Genomic DNA, 22,456 nt, shown 5'->3' with positions numbered 1-22,456 from the left:
CCCCCGCGGGCCAACCCCCTGGGAGTCGTCACTTCCGGGGGCGCCACATAAGTCTCTCGCGCGGAGCTACTACTTTGTCTCGCCAGCCCAGAGAAACACGGTCCTGACCCTCCTCGGGCAGGATATCGCGATAGCCAGGTGCGTGTTGATGAATCCAGTGGGTGATGGGTTACCGCTGTACGTGCCCGACTCGTTGCATGCTGGAAGCAAGGGGGACAATATCGCCCAGGGTTTGTGTCGCGCATGTGCAAATCCTCGCAGGCAAGCGGATCTTAGAAACAGCCGGTCGGGACTAAAGACCCCAGCTTGCATCGCAGTCTCGCGAGGACTACCATTCTCAGCATACAACGCTCCATTTTCATCTCCATGGAGACTAAAGAGTTCCAACCTGCTGCGCCGCCTGCCCAGGCGATGATCGGAGCGGTGCACGCTGGGAATCGTAGTCCACGTGGCTCGGAGTACTCCCGCTGGCTGGGCAAGGGGGGCTGCTGCCGCGGCGGAGCGTGAGGCTCGGCGTGGGCTTCCCCGGGGCCGAGGGAGGGACTCAGCCACGCTCAGTCTGCAGCCTAACATCTGCTCCGAGGCGCCCGCCCTGCAGGCCGCAGCACCGGGCACAGTGAGTCCGTGCGTGAGGTGGGTAGGGCTGGGCTGGAGCCGCCTTCGCCGCCCTGCCCCTGCCCCGCGATGTGACCGCCAGGCCCTTCAGCTGCGCCCAGGGCCCTCAGCTGGGGTGTGGGATGATTGGGGTTGGGAAACTCCGCTGGCCACTGAGGCGCAGGACCCCTCTTCTGGCGCGTGGGGCTCGCCCATCGGTACTCGCGCACAGTAAACTTCCATGCAGGAAAACCCACCCTAGCATTTGCGGTTGCAAAGACCCCTTTGGAAATCTTAGACATAGTCTGCAAACCTCCTCGGGGGCCATGGACCAGCGGTTGAAAACCACTGGTCTACACTGAGGCAGTGATGTGTGCCCAGGCCCGCAGACAGATGGCTCCAGTGCCAGCCACTGCTGCTGGATAGCTCTGCCCACCAGCAAAGTGATATTAACAAGACTTTTTGTTCAGTTTCACGTTGCCTTGCAGCATCCTCTGGGCAATCCTGAAAAGCGTGTGTTTTGCATCCCCGCAAAAAATGTTAAAAGAACATCAGTGTTGCAAAATCAAGCACTCCAAAGTTAAGGAAGGACAGTTGCCCATGCAACCTTCGTTCACTTCCTTGTGTGTACCCATTATGATTATCTTTAATTACACAGTCACGAACTTTTTCCCCCCATAGGACCCCTGTCTCATTCATTACACAGGATGTACTGTGCTCGGAGAAGCTGAATCAGGGTTGTATAGTGAAGGGGCTTTTGTCTGTAGGATTCCTGATCCATTTGTTGCGGAAGTTGCAAGGAAAGAAAGAGGAAACTGCAGGACAAGAAAAGATGATAGTATGTGGTCATAAATTAAAGACTATCAGAATGCATATGTACAAGGAGGGATAAATTAAGATTGTACAGACAACTTTAATTTGACATTTCCCAGTAATTTCCTAAACTTCTCAGTGCTTGACTTCTCCTTAATGTTATTTTAATGTAGCATTTTGGGATATAAATTCTTAATTGTTTAAAAATTGTTGAATAAACAGAGATTCCATCTTGGAGAACCATATTAAGCCCTCAGTTTCACTTCATGCATTGGGCCAGATCCTAGCCTCCCTGCTTTTGGGGCTGGGTTGCTTTGTACCAGCTGCCTGTAGCCCCTAAATTCTATTCTGGCAGCTGGAGATCAGCCTGGCATGGCATGGTGTTGTGAGTGGGAGGGGAGAGGAGATGCTGCTGAGGAACCATGCCACTTGTTAGCCCTCCTCAATAGAGGGACCCCTTAGATAGCTGTTCAAGGGCTGCTGTGCACCACCGGAGTAGCAGAAAGTAGCTGGAATAGATTAAAAAATCTGGCCCAATATAAGCAGTAATATCTGATGAGTTGCAAGACACTTCCAGTTCCCTTTCCTTCTATTGTTTGTCATGCTCACTTGTTGAGACGTTAATGAGATTGTAAAATGTCTGGGTGCATTCAGACTAGGAAAAGCTGTCATGGTGGAGGCGGGTGTTTCCCCACAACCTGCTCACTTGAGTTAGGACTATAATTACCTCATCCGCACTATGATTTTGACATGTGCTAGCTAACAAGTGGTTTTAAAAAGCCCATCTCTTCTAGTTACTAGAGAGGGAATTCTGTGCCCCCCCCCCAAAAAAAAATATTCTGCACACAATATTTTAAAATTCTGCAAATTTTATTTGTCAACAAATAAATGCAGAGGCTCCACATAGCAGCCCCCGGACACAGACTTGCCAGTGAGGCTGCGCCTGAATCTGGCACATCGCAGGGGCTAGGCCTGCCCCAGAGGTCTATGTCCTGGGTGCGGAGGGGAGAGGGAGGGCTGCAGGGTGATCTTTGACTTCCATGCAGCCAGTGGCCTGTGCTCCCCACTGCCATGCTGGAGCCTCCACATTTAATTACTGACAAATAAAATTAGCAGAATTTTAAAATTGTGCTCAGAATTTTTATTTTTTTTGGTGCAGAATTCCCTCAGGAGTAGGAGGTGAAGCAACTCACTAGGGTTAGCAGCCCCATGCCAGGCACACCAGCTGTGGGCAGGGAGGCTCAGCCCAGCAGGATCCAAGTGTAGAGGGGCTTAGTGTGGGGGGGATCCAGGTATAGGGTGAGAGGGTTCTGTGTGGGGCAATCTGGGTGTAGATGGCTCAAGTGGGGGGGGCGGTCCAGTGTGGGGGCAATGGGACTTTGCAGGGGGGTTCAGGTGAAGGTGATTGGAGCTCAGCAGAGGGGTCTGGGGATGGGGCTCAGAAAGGGGTTCAGGTGCTGGGGAAGTGGGATTTGGCGAGGTGTGGGTCCATGTGCAGCTGGTTGGGGTTCAGTGGGATAGGGGTTTGGATGTGGGGGGCTCATGGGGTGGTCCAGGTGCATAGTGGGTGTGGTTAATCAGGGTGGGGGTTTGAGGTTGGGGGACTCAGCAGGGTGTGGTTTGGATATGTGGATGGGGGGATCTAGATGCAGGAGGGATGGGGTCAGCAGATGGGCTTGGTGGGGGTCCAGATGTAGGGGGGGTTGAGGCTTGGTGGGGGAGCCTGGGTATGGGGGATCCAGTTGCAGGGGGTTGGGCAGATGGGGGAGCAGCTCGCCGTAGAGTGATCCCTCCCACTGTAGCTGAGGAGCGATGGGGGCAGGAAACAGGGGAGGTGCAGAGCCGGGGGAAGTTTCTGGGGCAGGTCAGACCTGGCCACTCAGTGCAGGGGAATTGTGCTCCTCCCCCAGCACAGCCAGGACTAGCAGATGAGCCCGGTGCAGGGTCAGAGCCCGGTGCAGGGTCAGAGCCACTGGCTGGGTGCAGGGGGTGAAGCTCAGTGGTTTGGGGGGCTTGATGGGGAGGTTCTGGTTGGGGGGGGCAGTGAGGCTCAAGGGGGTCTGAGTCTGGGGGGTCTAGATGCAAGGGGTTGGGTGGACAGGGTATGGGTCTGATCCGGCACTCGGCAGGGTGGCACTGGCCAGGGTGTCCCCAGCCTTGCCCCCCTGCAGTGATTTACCTCTCCACGAGATGCTCCAATACCCGAAATGATAGGCCCATGCTGCTGGGGAGGGGCACATTACCATTCTTGCAGCTTCCTTTGGCTTCCCTGTCAGAAAGTCGTCTAATTTGGTGTGAAGAAAAGCACACAGTAAGAAAGGAAAGACTAAAACTGCAACAATCCATAGGGACACAGGAAATTCTTAGTGTCTAGAAAGGAAGCTTATTTAATCTTTTCCAGCAAAGCACCTAAGTACATGTTTAAGCATTTGTTGTAGTGTTTGTTGAGTCAGCCATCATACTTGTAGTCTACAATATAATCTACTTATCAACCCTCTTTTTCAAATTAATATAGTTGTTACCATTGCTGGAGATGAGTAAAGACCTCTCACTTAACCAAAACAGAAGCAATTTTCCTGCACAGGAAGACATAGGAGCAATTCTAAATCGTGTTGTGTGATTTCGTGCTATTCTAACAAATGCTGTATGTTATGTGAAAAACATCCACGGTTTCCAGTGACCTGGTGTATGTGGTACTTAGAAAACTTATTACATTTAATGCAGCTTAGCTTTTTAATGCTGCTGTTCCAGCATGTCTGATCTTATAGCAATAGTATAACTCAAAATTGGAAATATTAATGTTGATTACTGATTCTGTTATTTTACAGCAGTTAAAACAATCTCATTGCTGTGTAGCCCATCCTTCCTCTCCACATCCGCTTCCTGATGTTTGTTATCCTATATATACCACTTCCACCAGTTGAGTCAGAGCAGCTTCTGGGTTGCTCCAATTTATGCTGGCAAATGACACTTATGCTGGTTCCCAAAGAGCCACTCTGCCAACCAGGATCACCAGAGCACATTGTGTTCAGGCCCCACTCCTGATATAGCCCTTCCCCATCCACAAGTGTCATCTATGCTGGAGGACCGGGATCAGCCAGTATAAACTTAGCTACCCCAGACCTATAGCTCCTGAGGAGTCTCTCCTGCCTTACAGCTGTAGTAAGCCCCCTCTGTGTTTCTGAAGTATTACAAATGGAACATACATGTACATGAAAGTCTGGCCCATGATGTCCAAAATTAGACATTCTATGGGGTAAAGACCTTGTCTTTCTGTTGACCTGTGAAGCACAATTTTAGGTTCCTTAAAAATAACAAAAGCAGTACTTAGACCTGCTATGTGTTGTTGATATTTATGAAATCTCATTTATGGCAAACACACATGACATTAATTTTTTTTTGTAGGGGGAATATACTGCAAATTCATGCATACATAACTGTAGAGCTTTTTCCCTCACAAGAGTTTAACAAGGAAGGTATAAACAGTAAACTGAAAACCAATAGCCCACTGATTTGTGTTTTTAGAGTTCAAATAGAAACATTAATGAGACCATACAAGACACAGTGGATCGCTTCCAAAATGACAAGATAGTGACCCACATCCTTTCATGTATTTATACCTGCTCCTGTATCTTTTACTTCGTACATCTGATGAAGTGGGTTCTAGCCCACAAAAGCTTACACCCAAATAAATTTGTTAGTCTCTAAGGTGACACAAGGACTCCTCGGTTTTTTTTGTAGATAGTGTCAGTTCCTCTTAATCATTTGTTTCTTGTTAGACATGGTATGGAAACTAAAATTCTGATTATGTGCTCTGTCACACTGCGCATCTTGTGATGCAGTGCAAGGATGAGTGGGGAAATTGCTTACACACCAAGAATAATTTCCTAATTACATTAAGGAATGATATATATATATAGCATGTCAGTCTGTTATGGCCTGGTCTTGTTCCCATTGAAGTCAACTGGAGCAGGATCAAACTGTAAAAATGTAAACTCTTGCTTATAAATGCTGGTTCAGATTTTTTTTAAATGGACTACTGGAAAAATCCATGTAACTTGCATGGACTTTTCTGTCTTTCACATGGAATTTATTGGGAATTATTCTGAAGCTACCAATGTTAAACCTAAGCTTCTCCTGTACTAATGACATATTCTATTAGTGGCATTTCAGTTTATTACCATGAACCGAGGAAAGTCAGCACATGGATGGGGAAGTAATTGTTACCTGTTGTGCAAAGTCTGATTTCAAAATCTAATTTGCCTGACAGATTAATGAGTAAGACAAGCTTTTATGGTAATCTCTATTCTGGGAGTTATTTTTGTCTATTTTTTTCCATCAAGATGCCTGTCTGTCTGGGTAGTTACTTATATGATCCCCAACCATAGTATTTGAGAGCCTTATAAGTATTTAAAAATAGAAATAGCAGTCTCCCTCTGTGGTTTCATTGTCTTTCTAAGGGATGTGATGGAAGCCACATCGCTTGGATCTTTTACAATATAATTGACTAAACAACATCATGTATAGGCAGAGGGATTGACTACATGATGTGATAGGTGTTGTGTATGTTTTACATCTGAGTGAAGGATAAGATAACAAATGATGGAGCATGATGGTCATAAAAATGGAGTAAGGGAACAGTGTGTTTAGCACAACAATTAATATGGCCAGATATTTACCTGGACCATGTTCAGATTCAGGAAAGCATAAAAGCACATGAGTCTAGCATGTAGAACCCAAACACAAGAACGTGGTGAGGAAGTGGGAGCTTGAGTAGGACTGCGACAGTCAGACATTATGTGTACAATTGATATTCAGCATAAGGGAATGAAGGGGCTAGAATGGATCCAGTAAAAGTTGGAGCAACTGTCACTGCAATACACTAAAATATTTGTGCATTTTAGGCAAACAATGGTTCGTAGCGGAAAGAATGGTGGGCTCCATCTGAAACAAATCTCCTATTACAAACGAACAGGAGAATATCATCCAACTACGTTAGCAAGTGAGAGAAGTGGAATAAGAAGAGCAGCCAAAAAATTTGTTTTCAAAGGTCAGAAATATTCTCTCCCTCTTGGGAAATGCATTACTTCCTGGTTTCCTTCAGGTGAAGACTGCTCATAGCACATTGAGAACAGTGTTTGATTTTTTTTGTACTTGCTTTATAAAATAAAACTCATCTGTCGATCCCAGGTTAACATACACATGAACATTCTACATAAATAGAAAATCTGTCCCCTTTAGCCTCTTTATCAGCATGTTTAATTGTATTTAAAGGATACGGAGATCCATCTAATAATTAAAGCCCATTTTAGCTATTAGTGAAATCTGTAGCTATTGAGGGACCATGACTCAAGGAAACTCAAAATATAAACCCTCAACTTTAACGCCTGACAAGGAGCATTTGGTTTACCGTAATAGTAGGGCTGGAAGGAATGGCATAGAGTGGATGGGAGGGTGCTTGTGTGGGAAATGGAGGGATGTGCAAAAAGTCCCTGGTGTGCAATGAGCTCTGCCAACAGAAACTGTGAAGCATGTGACCCTCTTAGTCTTAATAGATTATGCTTCAGAGAGACTTTATGGGGGAATGTCATCTCTCTTGTGCTCCTATGGGGATAAGTAAGGGTGCATTGCCCTGTATTCAGAGTTGGTGGAGTACTGCAGTAAACAAATATTCCCTGCAAAAGAGAGATTTGGTATGTAATTGTACACAGCTGAAAATGGTAAATAACATGAGTTTAATAAAATACCTAACCAAGTATATCCAATAGTTTAATAGACTTTTATTGTTCTGTCTTGGTGATGACACATAATCTGTAATGTTTTTCCTTCCAGAAAATAAGTTGTTCTATGTGGGAAAAGACAGGAAACAGATGCGTTTGGTAATTGTTTCAGATGAGGAAAAGAAGAGAGTGCTACACAAATGCCATGAAAGTGCTGCGGGTGCTCATCATGGCATATCGAGGACTCTGACTCTGGTGGAGTCTAGTTACTACTGGACTTCCATAACAAATGACGTCAAACAGTGGGTATGAGTCATAGCTACAGAATATCTTTATCTGATCTTTGTAATAAGCTTAATTGAGAGAGTGCTGATTACTTTGTATAATTCTTTTACAAGACTCATATCTTTTGCTTCACTTTGTTAACGCAAATAGCTGAACAGATAGTTTGCTCATACTTAAAAATTAAAAAAATGTGTGTGTTAGGTGCGTGTGCATGTTTGTGCTAAAAGTAAACCCTAAGTTACTTAAGAACATGTTTCTCATTAAAAGCCAATGGGACTTATGATCTGTAGGTACTTTTGAAAAAACCACCCAAGTCTCATTGGCTTCTATGAGATTTGTGTTTTTAAGTCACTTGCGGGCTTTTGAAAATTCTTCCTCAATTCACTGTTGGGCTGATACCTAGCATCAGTTCAGAAAGAGAGACTATTTTCAGTGTTATGAGTGATTGAAAATGTGCTGTTAGGAAAAACTACGTTTGTGGGCTAGATCATTGGGACTAAACTTCCAGTGCGCTGTGTAGCTTGGGGTCCTGAGTAGCTCTAAGACTCTGATTCAGCAAAGCACATGAACTTGTTTAGATTATTAAATTATTTTTTGAAGTTACAGTGTTAGTCAGACAATAAAAAAAGTCAGAACTACAAGTTTAAGATCCCAGAATCAGTGTTTTTGTATATGCAATGTGGCCAAGGTGGTGGTATTTTCTGTTTCTCCTTTTCTTGTTAACAGTGTAGCTTAAGGTATAGCACAATTGTGCATTGTAGGCATAGCCTGTACTGAGTGATGGTGAGAGGCTGTGCTGCCTCCGTGAGCGCACCAGAGAGGCAGAATACATGTAGGTGCTCATACATACATCGAGGCTGCTCGATGTTAAACTGTTAAACCCATTTATGGGATACAGCTTACTATCCCGCACCACCCACGCTCCACCAGAATGGCTGGTCAGAGTATGGGAAGGACAGAAGTTGTGGCTCTGCCGATCTTTATCCCCTTTTGGGCATTAGGGGTACAGGAGGGAGTTTCTTATTTGGGACACCCAATTGGAAATCTTCTTGCACCTCTTATCACACAAACACACACAGATTGTGCACCCACAGAATCTAGTCTTGAGACATAAAATGTATTATAGATACATATACATTTGTTCAGTGTTGCCAAATTATTGTTGCTCTTGTAGTCAGCTACAGTTCCTTATACCGATGACCATTTATCTAACTTACATGTTAAATGAAAACAGTTCTTTGCATTTAGTTTAGCAGGATCTCGTCTTATATCTGTTTAATGAGATAAAGCTGGTCTGTGCAATGATATGCCAGATTCTGCCTATATAACCCATGCAACTAGGAAAATCACCTTAGTGCAGGGGACCTTCTGGTGGCATAAAGCCAGGATAACTTGTCCTATGCACGTCGCCTCCCTCCTACCAAAGGAGGAAGCTTGACTGGAGCAAAGTGGACATGACCTGGGCTTCCCTACCTGCTGCTGGTGCCCAGCTGCTGTATTAATCAAAGATAGTGAAGGCTGCTTTAATTTATACTGTGGGTCTAGAACAGCATGCTGAGCCCCAGGATCACTGGTATTCAAAGTTGAACTGTAAATTACTTTCATACAACCACCTCCCAACCTGTGCTGTGTTGTGTGGTTGTATTTGTTTTTGCTACAGCTGAATATCTGTCTCAAATGTTCAATAGAATAAAGAAATGTAAAATTAATGGGTTGGGTGGGGAATGACTGAGATGCTCTTATCTCTGGCTCTCTTTGGAATGATAATAGATAAATTTTTATTTATTAAATTTTTATTCTTTTGACATTATACCTTCAGCAGACACTTGTTTATTAATGTCCCTCTTTTCTTGTTTCTGACCTAGGTGTATGCTTGCCAGCATTGCCAGGTGGCAAAGAATACAGCCATCATAGTACCCAAATTACACCCTATCAAAGCAGAGGATCCATGGACTGCAGTCGCAATAGACCTGTTGGGACCTTTTAATACCACGAGCAGAAACCATATGTATGTCATAATGATGACCGACTTGTTCACAAAATGGGTGGTGGTTCTGCCACTACAAGACACTTCAGCGGTAGAAATTGCTAAGGCAATTGTCAGTGTGTTTTTCTTGTATGGACCGCTTAAAAAAATGGTTATTGATCAAGCAGAAGAGTTTGTTCATCAGGTAAGAGAAGTCAGCCCTAAAAAGACTTTATTTTAGGGAAGATGGTATGTTTGTCTAGAATACAAGGGTACTGTAAACAATCTGAGAGGCTTAGTTGCCAAATTTACAGTGACTTGTTTATAAAAACTGATGTGTTGCCAGTTACCTTTGCGGAGTTGAGGCCATTGACTTTATTCTCATGATTCAGGGCCTGGTCCAAGCTATCTGAGGGTGGGCACTAATTATAATGCCTTAGTCTTAGATATTTTTCCAGAGTGCTCCTATCTGATCACTGAAAATTAAAGGATAAAACAACACTTACTTTGACTTTTTGGTATGTCTTGATGAGTATTTTCTCTGTCTTGAATAGACATAAATGTATTTTTATTAGTAAAAGTTCTGTGAAGGAGTAATGGCAGTGACATATAGAAGACAGTCATGCTTCAAGAATAACTGTCTCTCTACCTCATGAAAGAAGGTTCTGTTCTTTCCTTTATTATTTGTAGTGCTGTAGTATCCTAGTCATAGACCGGGACCCCTGTGTGCTAGGCACTGTACAAACACAGACAGTCCTTGCCTGTGGAGCTTACATTCTATGTTGTCTCCTTAGTATTAGTAGGAATTCTCTGCCTCCTGCCTGTACTACAGTTTGCTTATACCTTAGTGTATATTACAGTGGGAAGCCAATCTGTGGCCCGAAGATCACTTGTAGCTATCAATGGTGACTCTACTAAATTTGTACTTTGTGACAAAGTTCCTCCTGTACCTTGGTGGGTCTTGCATTTATTGGCGGACTTGTTTGCCTCGGAGATTCACGGCAGCACTCAGTTTGGCCATTTTCGTGAACCCACAGTCCAGGTCAACTCCTCCTGTGTCTGATCAGGAGTTGGGAGCTTTTGGGGGGAACCCGGGCCCGCCCTCTACTCCGGGTTCCAGCCCAGGGCCTTGTGGAATGCAGCTGGCTAGAGTGCCTCCTGGAACAGCTGTGCGACAGCTACAACTCCCTGGGCTACTTCCCCATGGCTTCCTCCCAACACCTTCTTTATCCTCACCATAGGACCTTCCTCCTGGTGTCTGATAATGTTTGTACTCCTCAGTCCTCCAGCAGTACGCCTTCTCACTCTCAGCTCCTAGTGCCTCTTGCTCCCAGCTCCTCATACGCGCACCACAAACTGAAGTGAGCTCCTTTTTAAACCCAGGTGCCTTGATTAGCCTGCCTTAATTGATTCTAGCAGCTTCTTGGTTGGCTGCAGGTGTTCTAATCAGCCTGTCTGCCTTAATTGTTTCCAGAAAGTTCCTAATTGTTCTGGAACCTTCCCTGTTACCTTATCCAGGGAAAAGGGACCTACTTAACCTGGGGATAATATATCTGCTTTCTATCACTCTCCTGTAGCCATCTGGCTTGACCCTATCACAACTTACATTTTCAATTTATAAGCATTTCACAACCCACACCCTGTGCTTGTAAACTGAAGTATTTTGAATCAACTTCATCACTACCTCTTCAACTGCATCTCACCACTTTCCTTGCAGTCCCAGGAGTACTTCTAGTGTGAATTGGGAGCACTCCGAGCAACAGCTTCCTTGCTGGCTGCCTGCTGCACTGCGAGGGGAGAGAAGAGAGTAGCTATGGCTCCTCTATGGCCTAGTTCTCTGCTGGGCTGTGGGAGAGTAAGGCCTTGTCTACACTACAGTGCTTTGTCAGTGTAGCTATACTGTCCGAGCCCCCTCATGTACAGTTTTTCTGTCTGCATAAATACCTGCCCCCCCAAATATGAGCTGTGCCTAAAAAAAGCCTGCTTCTGTCTGCATAGGTGTGTCTAGGGGGTTTGCTGGCACAGCTATGACACTAGTGTGTTTTTTTTCACATCCCTGACTGACATAGCTATGCTGCCAAAACCTTGTAATGTAGTCCTGGCCTAAGATAGGAGTATGACTGGCTCTGCCTGGGCCTAGATGAATACCTAGCAAAGGATTGCTCCCCTTCAGCCAGCTAGGGCAGCCCAGAAGGTAGGGGAGGAGAAGAAGCTGAGAACCAATCAACAGTTACAGCTCCTGATTCTCCTCTTCAATTTTGCTGCAGGCGAGATTAGTATGGGTGCTGCTCTAACTTCTGACAACAATCCCCAGGAACCACCTGCCAGCTGGGGATAGCATTCTAGCCACTTCCTCTTCCTGCCCTTAATATGCCCCTTTGCTCCAAAGCAGTTCCTATTGATCCTGATATATTAAGCAATAAAATAACCAATTTTCATTGTAATGTATTTGCTCCAGTCTCTATTGACTCATCCAGCAGAAGGACATTAAGTGGCTTTCCTGAGGTCATAGTCTAAGGCCTGGGTTCGAACTACCGAAGTATCTTAGTTCGACTTACCTGGCCGTCCTCATGGTGGCTAGTCGACTGTGGCAGCTCCCCTGTCGACTCCGCTTACTCCTCCTGCTGAGGTGGAGTACAGGCGTCGATTTGAGGATCGATTTATCATGTCTAGACAAGATGCGATAAATCGATCCCCGATAGATCGATCACTACCCACCAATCCAGCAGGTAGTGAAGGCGTACCCTCAGTTAGTGACTCAATCTGAATTAGAACCTTTTGTTGGCCTCCAGCTCTCTGCTGTATGTTGCCTCTCTTTGTTATCTGGCAGAAGAACAGATTTGCCCCAGGGGGAAAATACTGTAATACTTAGTGATGCTGAAGAACTTTACATTTTCAAAGCACTCTACAAACACTAATTAACACCTCTGAGAGTTAGATTGATAGTAATCACCATCGTACAGATGGGGAAAATAACAGACTTTGATATTCTTGAAGCCGTAGTGAGTCAGTAGCAAAACCAGGTTTAGAACTCAGCAATTCCTGGCTCCCCCACCCGTGCCCATTTCTTCAGACCACACTGTACTGTTTAAATTGGATCTTACATGTAGATGGGTGTATACAAGGCAATCTTTTCTGTCACCCATATGGTGGTAGGAAAGGTAGAAACTGTATTGAGTACATAATATTTACTGCAGTGTAGTACAAGCACTGATTGTTCCTGTGCATTGTGTGTTTTTGTCTTTAAAGATCAACAGAGAACTATTTGAGCTCTTTGGAATGAAACAAATAGTATTATCGTATCCTCAGACAGATGACACAAATGAAAGAACATGCAAGACAATCAAAAGTTTCCTGAACAAATACTGTGCAGACCACCCCAATGACTGGGATGATAATTTATCTGCCATTGCCTATGCTTTTAACTTGACTCCCATGGTATGTGTACGTTATGTCTCTTTTGTTGGGAGTTAACCGAAGTTGTTATGCAAGTACCCACTAAGACAAGTACTAAGTTTACCTGTGTTCTCCCCCTATAAATAGGAGCCAGTCCAAAACACACCATATTTCAAAATGTTTAATCGTAACCCTTATGTGTCTGAGACTTCAAATGTACTGCAGGAAGCACAAGAGGATAATAAATGTATGTTTGCCAAAATCCTTGAAGCAATTAAACAGGCTGATCGAGTATTGGAGGAAAGGAAAGCTACAAAATGCCAGGTAAATACGTAATACTTAAGTGTTATCGACGAGAAGATTGAAAAGAGTTAAGGTGAACATGTTTGAAATATTTAAAAAATCCATGAATCCTGCATGACCAAAGATCTTTATATAACACTTCTGTATACTTCATGGTAAACTCTGTATTCAATCAATGTTATGAAAACATGCAACTCCTCTCAGGAAAACAAGCTCTAATTCAAGTTATTTCTCTATGTAGATTGTGAAAAATAGGATTGATGAACAGCAAACTGGAAACAAGGTCAATATTAAAAGGAAGCCAAAGCAAGTAAATCCATTTCATCTTAAAGTTGGACATGAAGTACTTAGACAAAGGAAAAACTGGTGGAAAGACGGCCGTTTCCAGTCAGAGTGGATTGGTCCCTGTATTATAGACTACATCACAGATAATGGATGTGCAATACTAAGAGATACCACAGGCTCCAGACTAAAAAGACCCATCAAAATGTCTCACCTTAAGCCATACATAAGAAGATCCAATGGACAAGGTAAATCTGTTACTTCTCTAATTCTACTTGCTTTATTGTCAGACAAGGGTATATTATTGAGCGAGAGGAAATCTTAGCAAATATATCAGTATTAATTACAAAGACCTTGTACAGTAGTCCGTGCAGTCAGTGCATTTTCAGCAAAGGAGGTTCTAGGCTGGAAACAACATTAAGGAATCATGTTTAAACTAACATCATTTGGCCCTAATCACATTAGCTGGTAAACACATTAAAAACAGATCTAGGTTGAACTATGTTTAAAGATTATTTCTTAACTCCCAATGAAGACAGGAGTAAAACTGCTGTGTTTTTGCAGGTTTCAGAGGAACAGCCGTGTTAGTCTGTATTCGCAAAAAGAAAAGGAGTACTTGTGGCACCTTAGAGACTAACCAATTTATTTGAGCATGAGCTTTCGTGAGCTACAGCTCACTTCATCAGATGTAACTTCATCAGATGTGTTTTTGCAGTTATTTGTTCATGGCTCAAAGGGGGTAAACTATTAATTTCACACATCTGGAATTTTGGATCATTCTCAGTAATCCAGAGAGAGCAAACAGCTGAATGTTACGAATTATGTAAAAAGCACCTATAATATGAAAAGTCTATGTATAAAGGTATGGGCAGTCCCTGTGTGTCCCCTTGTGACCCAGTGTGGTTCTTCTGCAGGTGTGGCCTCCCCTTAATTTCCCCTAATTGGGGTGGCAATAGCCATGGGTCGGGGGGAGACGCCAACACACTAATAAATAAATAACATGTCGTCTTTTTAATAAGGCTCCAGCGCAGGACCAAGTACCATACCAGTTGATTAAATTCTCACCTCAGGGCCTAGGTTCAGAGCTCCCAAACATAACCCCAAGACTAAATCAGGCTTGGCTGGACTTCTGGAGCCGGAAAGAAACCACTGCCTGCTGCAGCACAGATGGCTCTACTTCCCCATTCTCTCTCAGCTTCCTCTTCCCTTCCTATTTATATATAGCCCAGCCACAGGGCAGGGACTCCTTGGCTACCCTGTTAGTCTGTCCTTAAAGAGTAGGTACCATCTCAATGGACTGTTTCTGGTAGGGTATCTTTCAATCTGTAGTGTAGAGGGGAGAATGCTTTTAGTTATTTTGCTAATTATTAAGGGTGTGGTCCACAAGGTACCTAGATGCCAAATTCCTGTTTTAGGCACCACTGCAATCCGCAAAACTCCTGCTTGGCTGCCTTGTAACCTTGTAGGTGCCTAAAATCACTCATCCCCTACGCTTCACCTGTCTGAGCATGCGTACTACTGCCTCACTATAGGGGTCAGGATGCCTATCTCCCATCTAAGCCCCAGAGTGATTCACAAAGCAGGAAAGTCATCTGGCCCACCTAAGTTGCATGCATGTCTGATCTGGTAGGTAGCCTCTGAGCACATGTACTGGTTAGCGACCCTCCGGTGAATTCACACAAAATAGCCCTTATAACCTCCCTTTATAACCTTTAGCCTAGCTAGTGGGTAGGGTACACACGCAGGATGTGGGAGACCTCCAGTTGAAGTCCAGCCTCCCCACTAGGCTAGGGAATATTCTGATATGGATCTCCCTCATCTCCCCTATTGAAATTGTTCCACCTTTAATTACAGAATTGAAGAGTTAAATATAATTGGGCCAGGAAAGTGAGAATTACTGGCTCTAAAGCCTAGCAGTGTGGGCACCTCTGATGCTTCTTCCTGTCAGGAGGAAGGGGGAATTGAAGCAGCGGTCTTGCACATCCTGCGTGAGTGCCCTATCCACTAGGCTAAAGGTTATAAGGGAGTTCCTTCTCCCCTGCTGGTTTCTTTCAGGCCCCACACTCAATTTAAAGGAAGATCTGCATGCCTGGATTGGTTGTTAAGCAAATAGGTGCGTCTGTGCAGCCGAGTTAGGTGCCTATTTCCAAAAGAAGGGCAGGGCTTAGCACACACCCATCTTGTGAGGTTTCTCCCATTGGTAGTTTAAGGTGGCTGCCCACCTAAGGTACTAGCTTTTGTGGATCCCATTCTTAGGTACCTATTTCTCCTCACTTACCGTATAGGAGATGAGGCATCTCAACTCAGGCTTTGCAGATTGCAGCGTTCCTGTGACTTTTCTAGGCACCCAACAGTTAGGCATCATACCACTCAGTGTTACAGCCCCAACTCCCTTCATGGATCTGGGCCTAAAATTTTATACTTCAGGGGGAGAGTTACTGGAAGTGCCCCTATGCATCTCCAGTCTATTTCTACTGCTTCTGTGACACCTTGAGCGGCATTGTCCTTACAATAGCACCACCCTGTAATCAGATAACAGTGGCCATTTCTGTTGCTAGTGCTGAGTCACTTAGCATGATCTTTGGAAACTAATGAATAACGCAAAGTTCAAAGACCTTTACCACAAAACATAACTACTTTTTATTTTTCAGGCAGGTCTACTACACTACAGGCATACATGCAATAGTCCCCACTGTTGAAAGTGCATCAAACTCATTAAGCGTTGTAGCAATACCAATTTCTTTGTAATTAACACAGCAAAGAAACCTGAAACCACCTTGGAACTACTTTTATTTCTTAGGTGAAAATTGGTCATTCTGTTAAATGTCCGCCTCCACTACACACAGCGGCAAGAAAACTTGGCTTCTTATTCATTTTTTCTCCCCAGAAGTTTAATAAAAATAACCCATATTTTCTTGTCTACTAGTTGCAGGATTAGAGTTAACTCTGAGTTCTGTTTAAGGCTCCTCAATCCTGTGAAGGTGTACTCACGTGCTTAACTTTATTTATATGAGTAGCCTCACTGATTGATTTCAATGGAGTTATAGTGTGAAAAGTTAACATATAAATCTTCACAGGATCAGAGCCTAATATGTTTACTATGTTCTTTGTAGACTGCATATAAATTTAGATTTCCCCTGTTCCCAACTAGTGCTTCAGAGATTAAGAACAACAATCGCAAGATAAAGGAGAAAAAGAATTAGAAATCTATTTATATAGCTAATAAAATCCCGGACTGAATATTTACAGGCATTAAAATGGGGAGGGAAATTAACCAGGCTTTTCCAAGTAATTGACAAACTTTAACAATGAAACAATTTAGGCCATATTTTAATGCCTCTCCTTATGTGGAATAGTGAGCAATCGCCGTGATTCTGTTAAATTAGAGGAGCAAAATATTACTTGACATGAGTAAGTGTATTGGAATCTGGCCTTTTAGAAATAAATAAATACAGGGAAAGAGAAAACTTTATTATCCATATGCAAACGTATACTTCCTTAACTAAGGCCTTGTCTTCACTCACAAAAAGGTGTTTTCTTACTATGTTAGCTGCTCTGCTGTAAAGGGAGAGCCCTTTAGTTTTTACTGCAAAGTAAACTAGACAAGGTCATGCAAAAGTGGGGGTATAATGCTGCTGACTTGTTGCTAACGCACGGTAAACACGAAGGGCATGGCTACACTGGAAACTTCAAAGCGTTGTCGCAGGAGCGCTCCCGCGGCAGCACTTTGAAGTGTGAGTGTGGTCACGCACAAGCACAGGGAGAGGGCTCTCCCAGCGCTCCTGGTAATCCACTTCCATGAGGGGATTAGCTCCGAGCGCTAGGAGCCCGGCTCCCAGCACTCTGAGTCTGTCTACACTAGCGCTTTAAAGCACTCAGACTTGCTGTACTCAGAGGGGTGATTTTTCACCCTGAGCCAGCAAGTTAGAGCGCTATAAAATGTAAGTGTAGACAAGCCCTAAGGATTTTACAGTGCAATAACTATTGCAGGTTTGTTATCTTGCTGTAAAAGCCCCACCTTTTTAAGCAGTGAAGACACTGCCTAAAAGTACAATGCTAAAATTTTCTTATCTCAATTCTTATTCTTAGCAGCTGGGAAACAGCTAATCAGAGCCAGGACTCCTACCTTTCCAGGATAGGACAACTGAATCTTCCACTCTAAGAATCAGTCTTTAACCCATGACTAAGGCTGCAAGTTTGTCACGGATTCCGTGATCTCCATGACATTTGCAGCGGCTGGTGCGCCTGACTCGGGCTGCTCAGGCAGCCCTTGTGCCAGGCGCAGCGGCTGCTGCTGGGGCAGTCTCGGGCCCCCGCTGCTCCCCCAGCAGCAGAGTTTGAGTGTGGGAAGGGGCAGGGAATTGGGGCACAGGATGGGGTGAGGCAGGCTCTGGGCAGCGCTTACTTTGGGGGGCTCCCCAGAAGTGGCAACGTCTCCGTGGCTCAGCTGCTAGGTCGAGGCATGGCCAGGCAGCTCTGCCTCCACCCAGAGCGCTGGCTTTGCGAATCCTGGCCAATGGAGCTGTGGGGGCGGTGCCTGCAGGCGGAGGCAGCGCGCAGAGCTGCCTGGCCACGCCTCTGCCTAGCAGCTGAGCAAGGGGGACGTTGCCACTTCCAGGGAGCCCCCACAAGTAAGCACCGCCCAGAGCCTGCCTCACCCTGTCCCGTGCCCCTGCCCCCTCCCAGACCCAAACTCTGCTGCTGGGTGGGGAAGGCGCAGAGCCAGGTAGGGAGCCTCCCAGCCCTGCCCCCTCCACCCTCAAAGCACCATCGGGGGTTCTGGGCTGCGCACTGCCACCCGCGCCCCCCATTCCCCCAAGCAGCCCTCCCCCAGCAACTGGCGGGGCCCCCGTCACCCCACCAAGTTTTATTCACGGGTATTTTTAGTAAAAGTCACGGACAGGTCACATGCCATGAATTTTTGTTTGCTGGCCATGACCTGTCCGTGACTTTTACTAAAAATACCCCTGACTAAAACATAGCCTTACCCATGACCTCTAATAACCCACCTTTACTCAAAAAAGATTCCAGCTGCACTCCCCAAGGGGTTTACAGTCCTGCTATGGGAAGAGATAGCTGAATAACAGATTTTTCAGTTTAGTGGCAATTCTGAAAAATTTGTTTTGACCTAAAATGAAACATTTCCTTTCACTTTTGAGTATTCAATGGTTTTCTTAATTCTTTTTGTTTTAAAAATTAAAGAAAACTTCTAAAGTTTTCTTGAAATGCTTGGTGGGTTGGGTTTTGTTTGTTTTATTCTTTCTTTTTTTGTTGTTTTACCAAAGCAATGTGGCTAACTCACAATGAACTCGCTAAATGTTTTGGTGTAGCCAAGTCTCCATCTTTGGCTGAAAAAAGTTTTGGGTGAAAAATTTCACCCATCTCTAGCAGAGGTGGGTTGCTCAGGCTCAGCCTGCCTTTAACAGCTGAAATGCCTGACTAAATTATGCATGTTTCAGTCCTCCATCCCAGATCTCTATGGTGACACTACAGCCAGACAAAACCTCCAGGGATCCTGCTGGAGTTAAGCACACAGACACTTCTGGAGTGTGTTTTCTTTTGTTAAAGTTGCTGATTGATCTTGTTCAAAAGATGCTAATGCAAATCAGCAGTTAACTAAGTATTTCACTCTTTGGATTCCCCTGGTCAGCAGCCATGTGAGACAGGACTATAAATCTAGAGAACTCAGTAATTCTCTTCCTTTCTAAAAGGTAAGGAGTGTCAAACTGCACTGATTTTTAAACACTGAACAGCTTCAACTCAAATGAAAATCTTCAGCTCTGACCAGTCAAATTACAACCCAGCACTTGGGCACAAATATCCTAGAAGGAGGCTTAATATCAGTGGTGCAAGTAGATTTTAACTCTCACTGGTAGGCTATTGCCCTCCTGACCCTGCTCCCCCTCACAATAAATGTTCTGTGACTAGAGCCCTACACAAATACAAATTTATGCCCGTGGATGCGGATATCCGTGGATAGAAATCGGTATCCGGTGAAACCCAGGGCTCTTCCGGGAACTGCAGCGGTGAAAGGAGCACAACGTAGGGCCGATGCTCCTAGGAGCCAATGCCCTGTGCTGGCAGCTCCTCCGGTGCAGCTGTACCACCCCAAGCCCCGTCCCCAGCCTTTCCATGCAGCTGCGTCTCCTGTGTGGGGTCTGTACAGCTGCGCCAGAGGAGCTGCCGGCGTGGAGCGCTAGCTCCTGGGAGCAGCAGCCCCACATTCTGCTCCTTTCACCACTGCAGTTCCTGGGAGAGCCCTGCGGTTCAGCAAATACCGATTTCTATCCGCATCCACGGGTATAAATTTGTATCCGCGCAGGGCTCTACAATTCATTCTTGAAAATGTATCTTTCCTTTACGGCGTGCCAGCAATAAATGTCTTAATGATATGGCATACCTAACCCTACTGGCTTACTTGCACCACTGCCTAATATACAGTAGCATTCAATCTTTCCTCTTAAATTCTTTCAGTCTGCAGTGTGTGTGTGTGTGTGTGTATATACAGTGTGTGTGTTCTATATATCAGAAAACATAATGTGGTGTAGTATAAAAAGTTTAAGGTTTTCTAGCATGCGTTTGGGATGGCCACATTTAATCATAAGTATATAAAGAAAGAAGAATCTAGGATCCATTGCTTAAAGTACTGATTTCAGCGGGAGCTTATGCTAGTGCTCAGTTTGGCCCGCAGACATATAGCAAGGTGAAGCATTAAAAATAAAGGAATGTACTCTACTATGATAGCATTACAAGCCTTATCATAGAGGAGAGGAGACTGAAAATTTGGTGCACATAGAAATTAAGGTGCTAAAGTTCTGTCCACATTGTAAGACTGACTTCACAAAAATTCTAGCCATGCTACTGAAACTGCTTTGAAAATAGGTTCGCACCCAGCATCATTTTTTAGTATTTCTATAATTATATAGAATGACTTTAAATCAAGTAGAAAGGGCCACTCTAACCAAAATGTTCTTTGTTGTTGCAGACAACCATTATCTCTTACAAGGTGCAATAGTGGTTGACCATGACTACGTTGGCTTATCGGAAAGTTCATATGGGCCATGCCCACAAAACACCATTGTCGAAGGGGAAGTAAATACCCTTGCAGCAAACAATCTGCTGCCTCTACCCTGCAAAGACAGTGAACCATCAGAATGTAAAAGTCAGTCTGAGTTTACTGAAGATCATAGAATTCTGCCAGCTAACTCAAATCCAGAGCAATGGTCTTCAACCTGCTGGACTCTTCAAACCAAGCTAGAGGATACTTAAGTAAATAAAACCCCACAATGTTTCACTGGAAGAAATGGTCCTCAGCTTCTCTGGTGGAATGGAAAGGGCTTTAGTAGCTTTAAATTCCTTAGCCAAGTTTTAAATATGGAATGTTAGATACTTGTATTTACAACTGTATATGTTTAGGAATAATAGTACATGTCTGGTAATTAATTTGTATATATGCACTGATATGCTTACGCTTGTTTTACAAGGAATATGGGAATAGTTTAGTAAAAGCACATTACACCACTATACAATGGGTCTTAACTCTAATCTGCAGTGTAATTATAGACTAACAGTGTGGTCTTATCTACAGCGCATTAGTCCTTAACCACAAAAGTACAGCATAGCATTCATTTTATGGCCTCTTCACTAGTCCTGTGGGTGGCTCAAGAGCTCTGAGAACCCCAGGACTGTAAGATGAACAACGTGACCACAGTCTACCTCCAGCTCCAGGAAGGTGAGGTGGTTTACACCCTCCTACAATTCTACAACTTTGTTTCCAGCTCTTTGGGAAAGTCATGAGCTCTGCCTTTTTATACCCTCTATTCTTCATCGCTGGTGCAAGACTCTACAACCACATGAAACAGCAGGGCTGCCAAAGTGCAGTGCAAGAACCAGTCTGCTTGAGACACAAACAGTCCTACAGCAACATGGGCAGAATTTCACCAGTTTTACTCCCAGCCCATCAAAACACTGTTAAGGAAAGGAGGTTTTTAGAGTCTGGTAGGCATGTTGGGGCTGCCTAAAGCACGTACAGGGGCTGTCTCTGCTTATCTCCTTATCCTCTTCAAAGCAAATCTCAGATGTAGCCTCTTTGCAGCATGAGCACCACACCAATTGGTTTGTGTAGGTGCTTGGAGCATCCAGCCAGGCAGTCCTGTCTGTCCCTATCATTGGTGATTTTTATCATGCCATCAAAGATTTTGGCACTCATGTGATTGACCTGTAGTGACAGTCCTTGGTAAATGTGTTGTGTGGTTCACTGATCTTCCAGCACTGAATCTGTCCTCAGTCTCCCTTATTATTCTTCCTTTTCATAAAAAAACTTGTCCTAAACATAGGACGAGCCCTGCTCTTTCTGACATCCACACATCTTACCTTGTCTCTCTCTGAAAATTTGCCAAGATGAGTTGTGAGCTGGGGGTGAATTACCATGTGTGCATGCACAGAAGCTGTTGTATTTGTGTGCTTGCTATGGTGCACCTTGCAGAGTCCCTGAATCACAATTGGGGCTTGACCCAAGAACCATGGCAGTAGATAATTACCACCCGTTGGCTTAGGGGAAGGAGTCCAGATCTGGGAGCTTTAGTCTCACCTCTTTCACTGACTGGTGTTACTCGTTTTTTGCACTTCATGACCCATATTGTTGACCAAGGCTTCATACTTCCAGGGGTATTTCCCTTAGTTCATAGTTTTGATAATAGTACTAGAAGATCCAGAAGGAGAGCTGGTTGGAAAATAGTTCTTCCACCTGAGGGAAAATGTTGAGGAAAAGTTAGTTTCAAATTTTTTTCATGGAGAATTTTGATTTTTTTTTTTGGTAAAAATTGAAAACCAAAAAATTTCAATTGAAAACCAAACTCGTCATTTTGGAAATACCCCCACAGGGCACACAGGGAGTATAAATTTAGGTACCTTATGCCCCCCCTTCTTCTCTTTGGGGTGGGCTCCTTGGCCAGCCTATATCTCCCCCTTGCCTAGCTGCTGTGGTACATCACTGGAAACTTTGACTAACTGAAAAGGAGTACTTGTGGCACCTTAGAGACTAACAAATTTATTTGAGCATAAGCTTTCGTGAGCTACAGCTCACTTCACTGGAATG

At 44.4% G+C, this 22,456-nt stretch overlaps 1 protein-coding gene across 4 annotated transcripts; it reads left to right on the top strand.

Annotated features, from left to right (window-relative positions):
- Window positions 1-8: 8 nt before the first annotated feature.
- On the top strand, window positions 9-21,616 carry GIN1 (gypsy retrotransposon integrase 1). Of its 4 annotated transcripts, none has more exons than XM_048849527.2 (8): window positions 9-138; window positions 6,312-6,457; window positions 7,240-7,433; window positions 9,278-9,583; window positions 12,628-12,816; window positions 12,922-13,098; window positions 13,319-13,607; window positions 20,345-21,616. In XM_048849527.2, exons 2-8 carry the CDS (start codon window positions 6,319-6,321, stop codon window positions 20,626-20,628), a joined length of 1,578 nt encoding a protein of 525 aa, XP_048705484.1. In that variant the 5' UTR covers window positions 9-138; window positions 6,312-6,318; the 3' UTR covers window positions 20,629-21,616. The 4 variants fall into 4 exon arrangements, with proteins under 4 accessions (XP_048705484.1, XP_048705485.1, XP_048705483.1 ...); XM_048849528.2 differs by lacking the exon at window positions 9-138 and adding an exon at window positions 377-616; XM_048849526.2 differs by lacking the exon at window positions 9-138 and adding an exon at window positions 378-633.
- Window positions 21,617-22,456: the final 840 nt, after the last annotated feature.

The sequence above is a fragment of the Caretta caretta genome, chromosome 5, assembly GCF_965140235.1.
Source record: "Caretta caretta isolate rCarCar2 chromosome 5, rCarCar1.hap1, whole genome shotgun sequence".
In the NCBI taxonomy this organism is placed as follows: domain Eukaryota; kingdom Metazoa; phylum Chordata; order Testudines; family Cheloniidae; genus Caretta; species Caretta caretta.
Note: the sequence above shows the minus strand (reverse complement) of the source record. Positions and strands in the feature narration are given on the sequence as shown.

Excerpts from the sequence above, each read along its gene's own strand:
- GIN1 (XM_048849527.2), top strand. The coding sequence starts at position 6,319 with ATGGTTCGTAGCGGAAAGAATGGTGGGCTCCATCTGAAACAAATCTCC. Across the intron at positions 9,584-12,627 it reads CAGAAGAGTTTGTTCATCAG|ATCAACAGAGAACTATTTGA; the intron begins GTAAGAGAAGTC and ends TTGTCTTTAAAG. Across the intron at positions 13,608-20,344 it reads AAGAAGATCCAATGGACAAG|ACAACCATTATCTCTTACAA; the intron begins GTAAATCTGTTA and ends TTGTTGTTGCAG.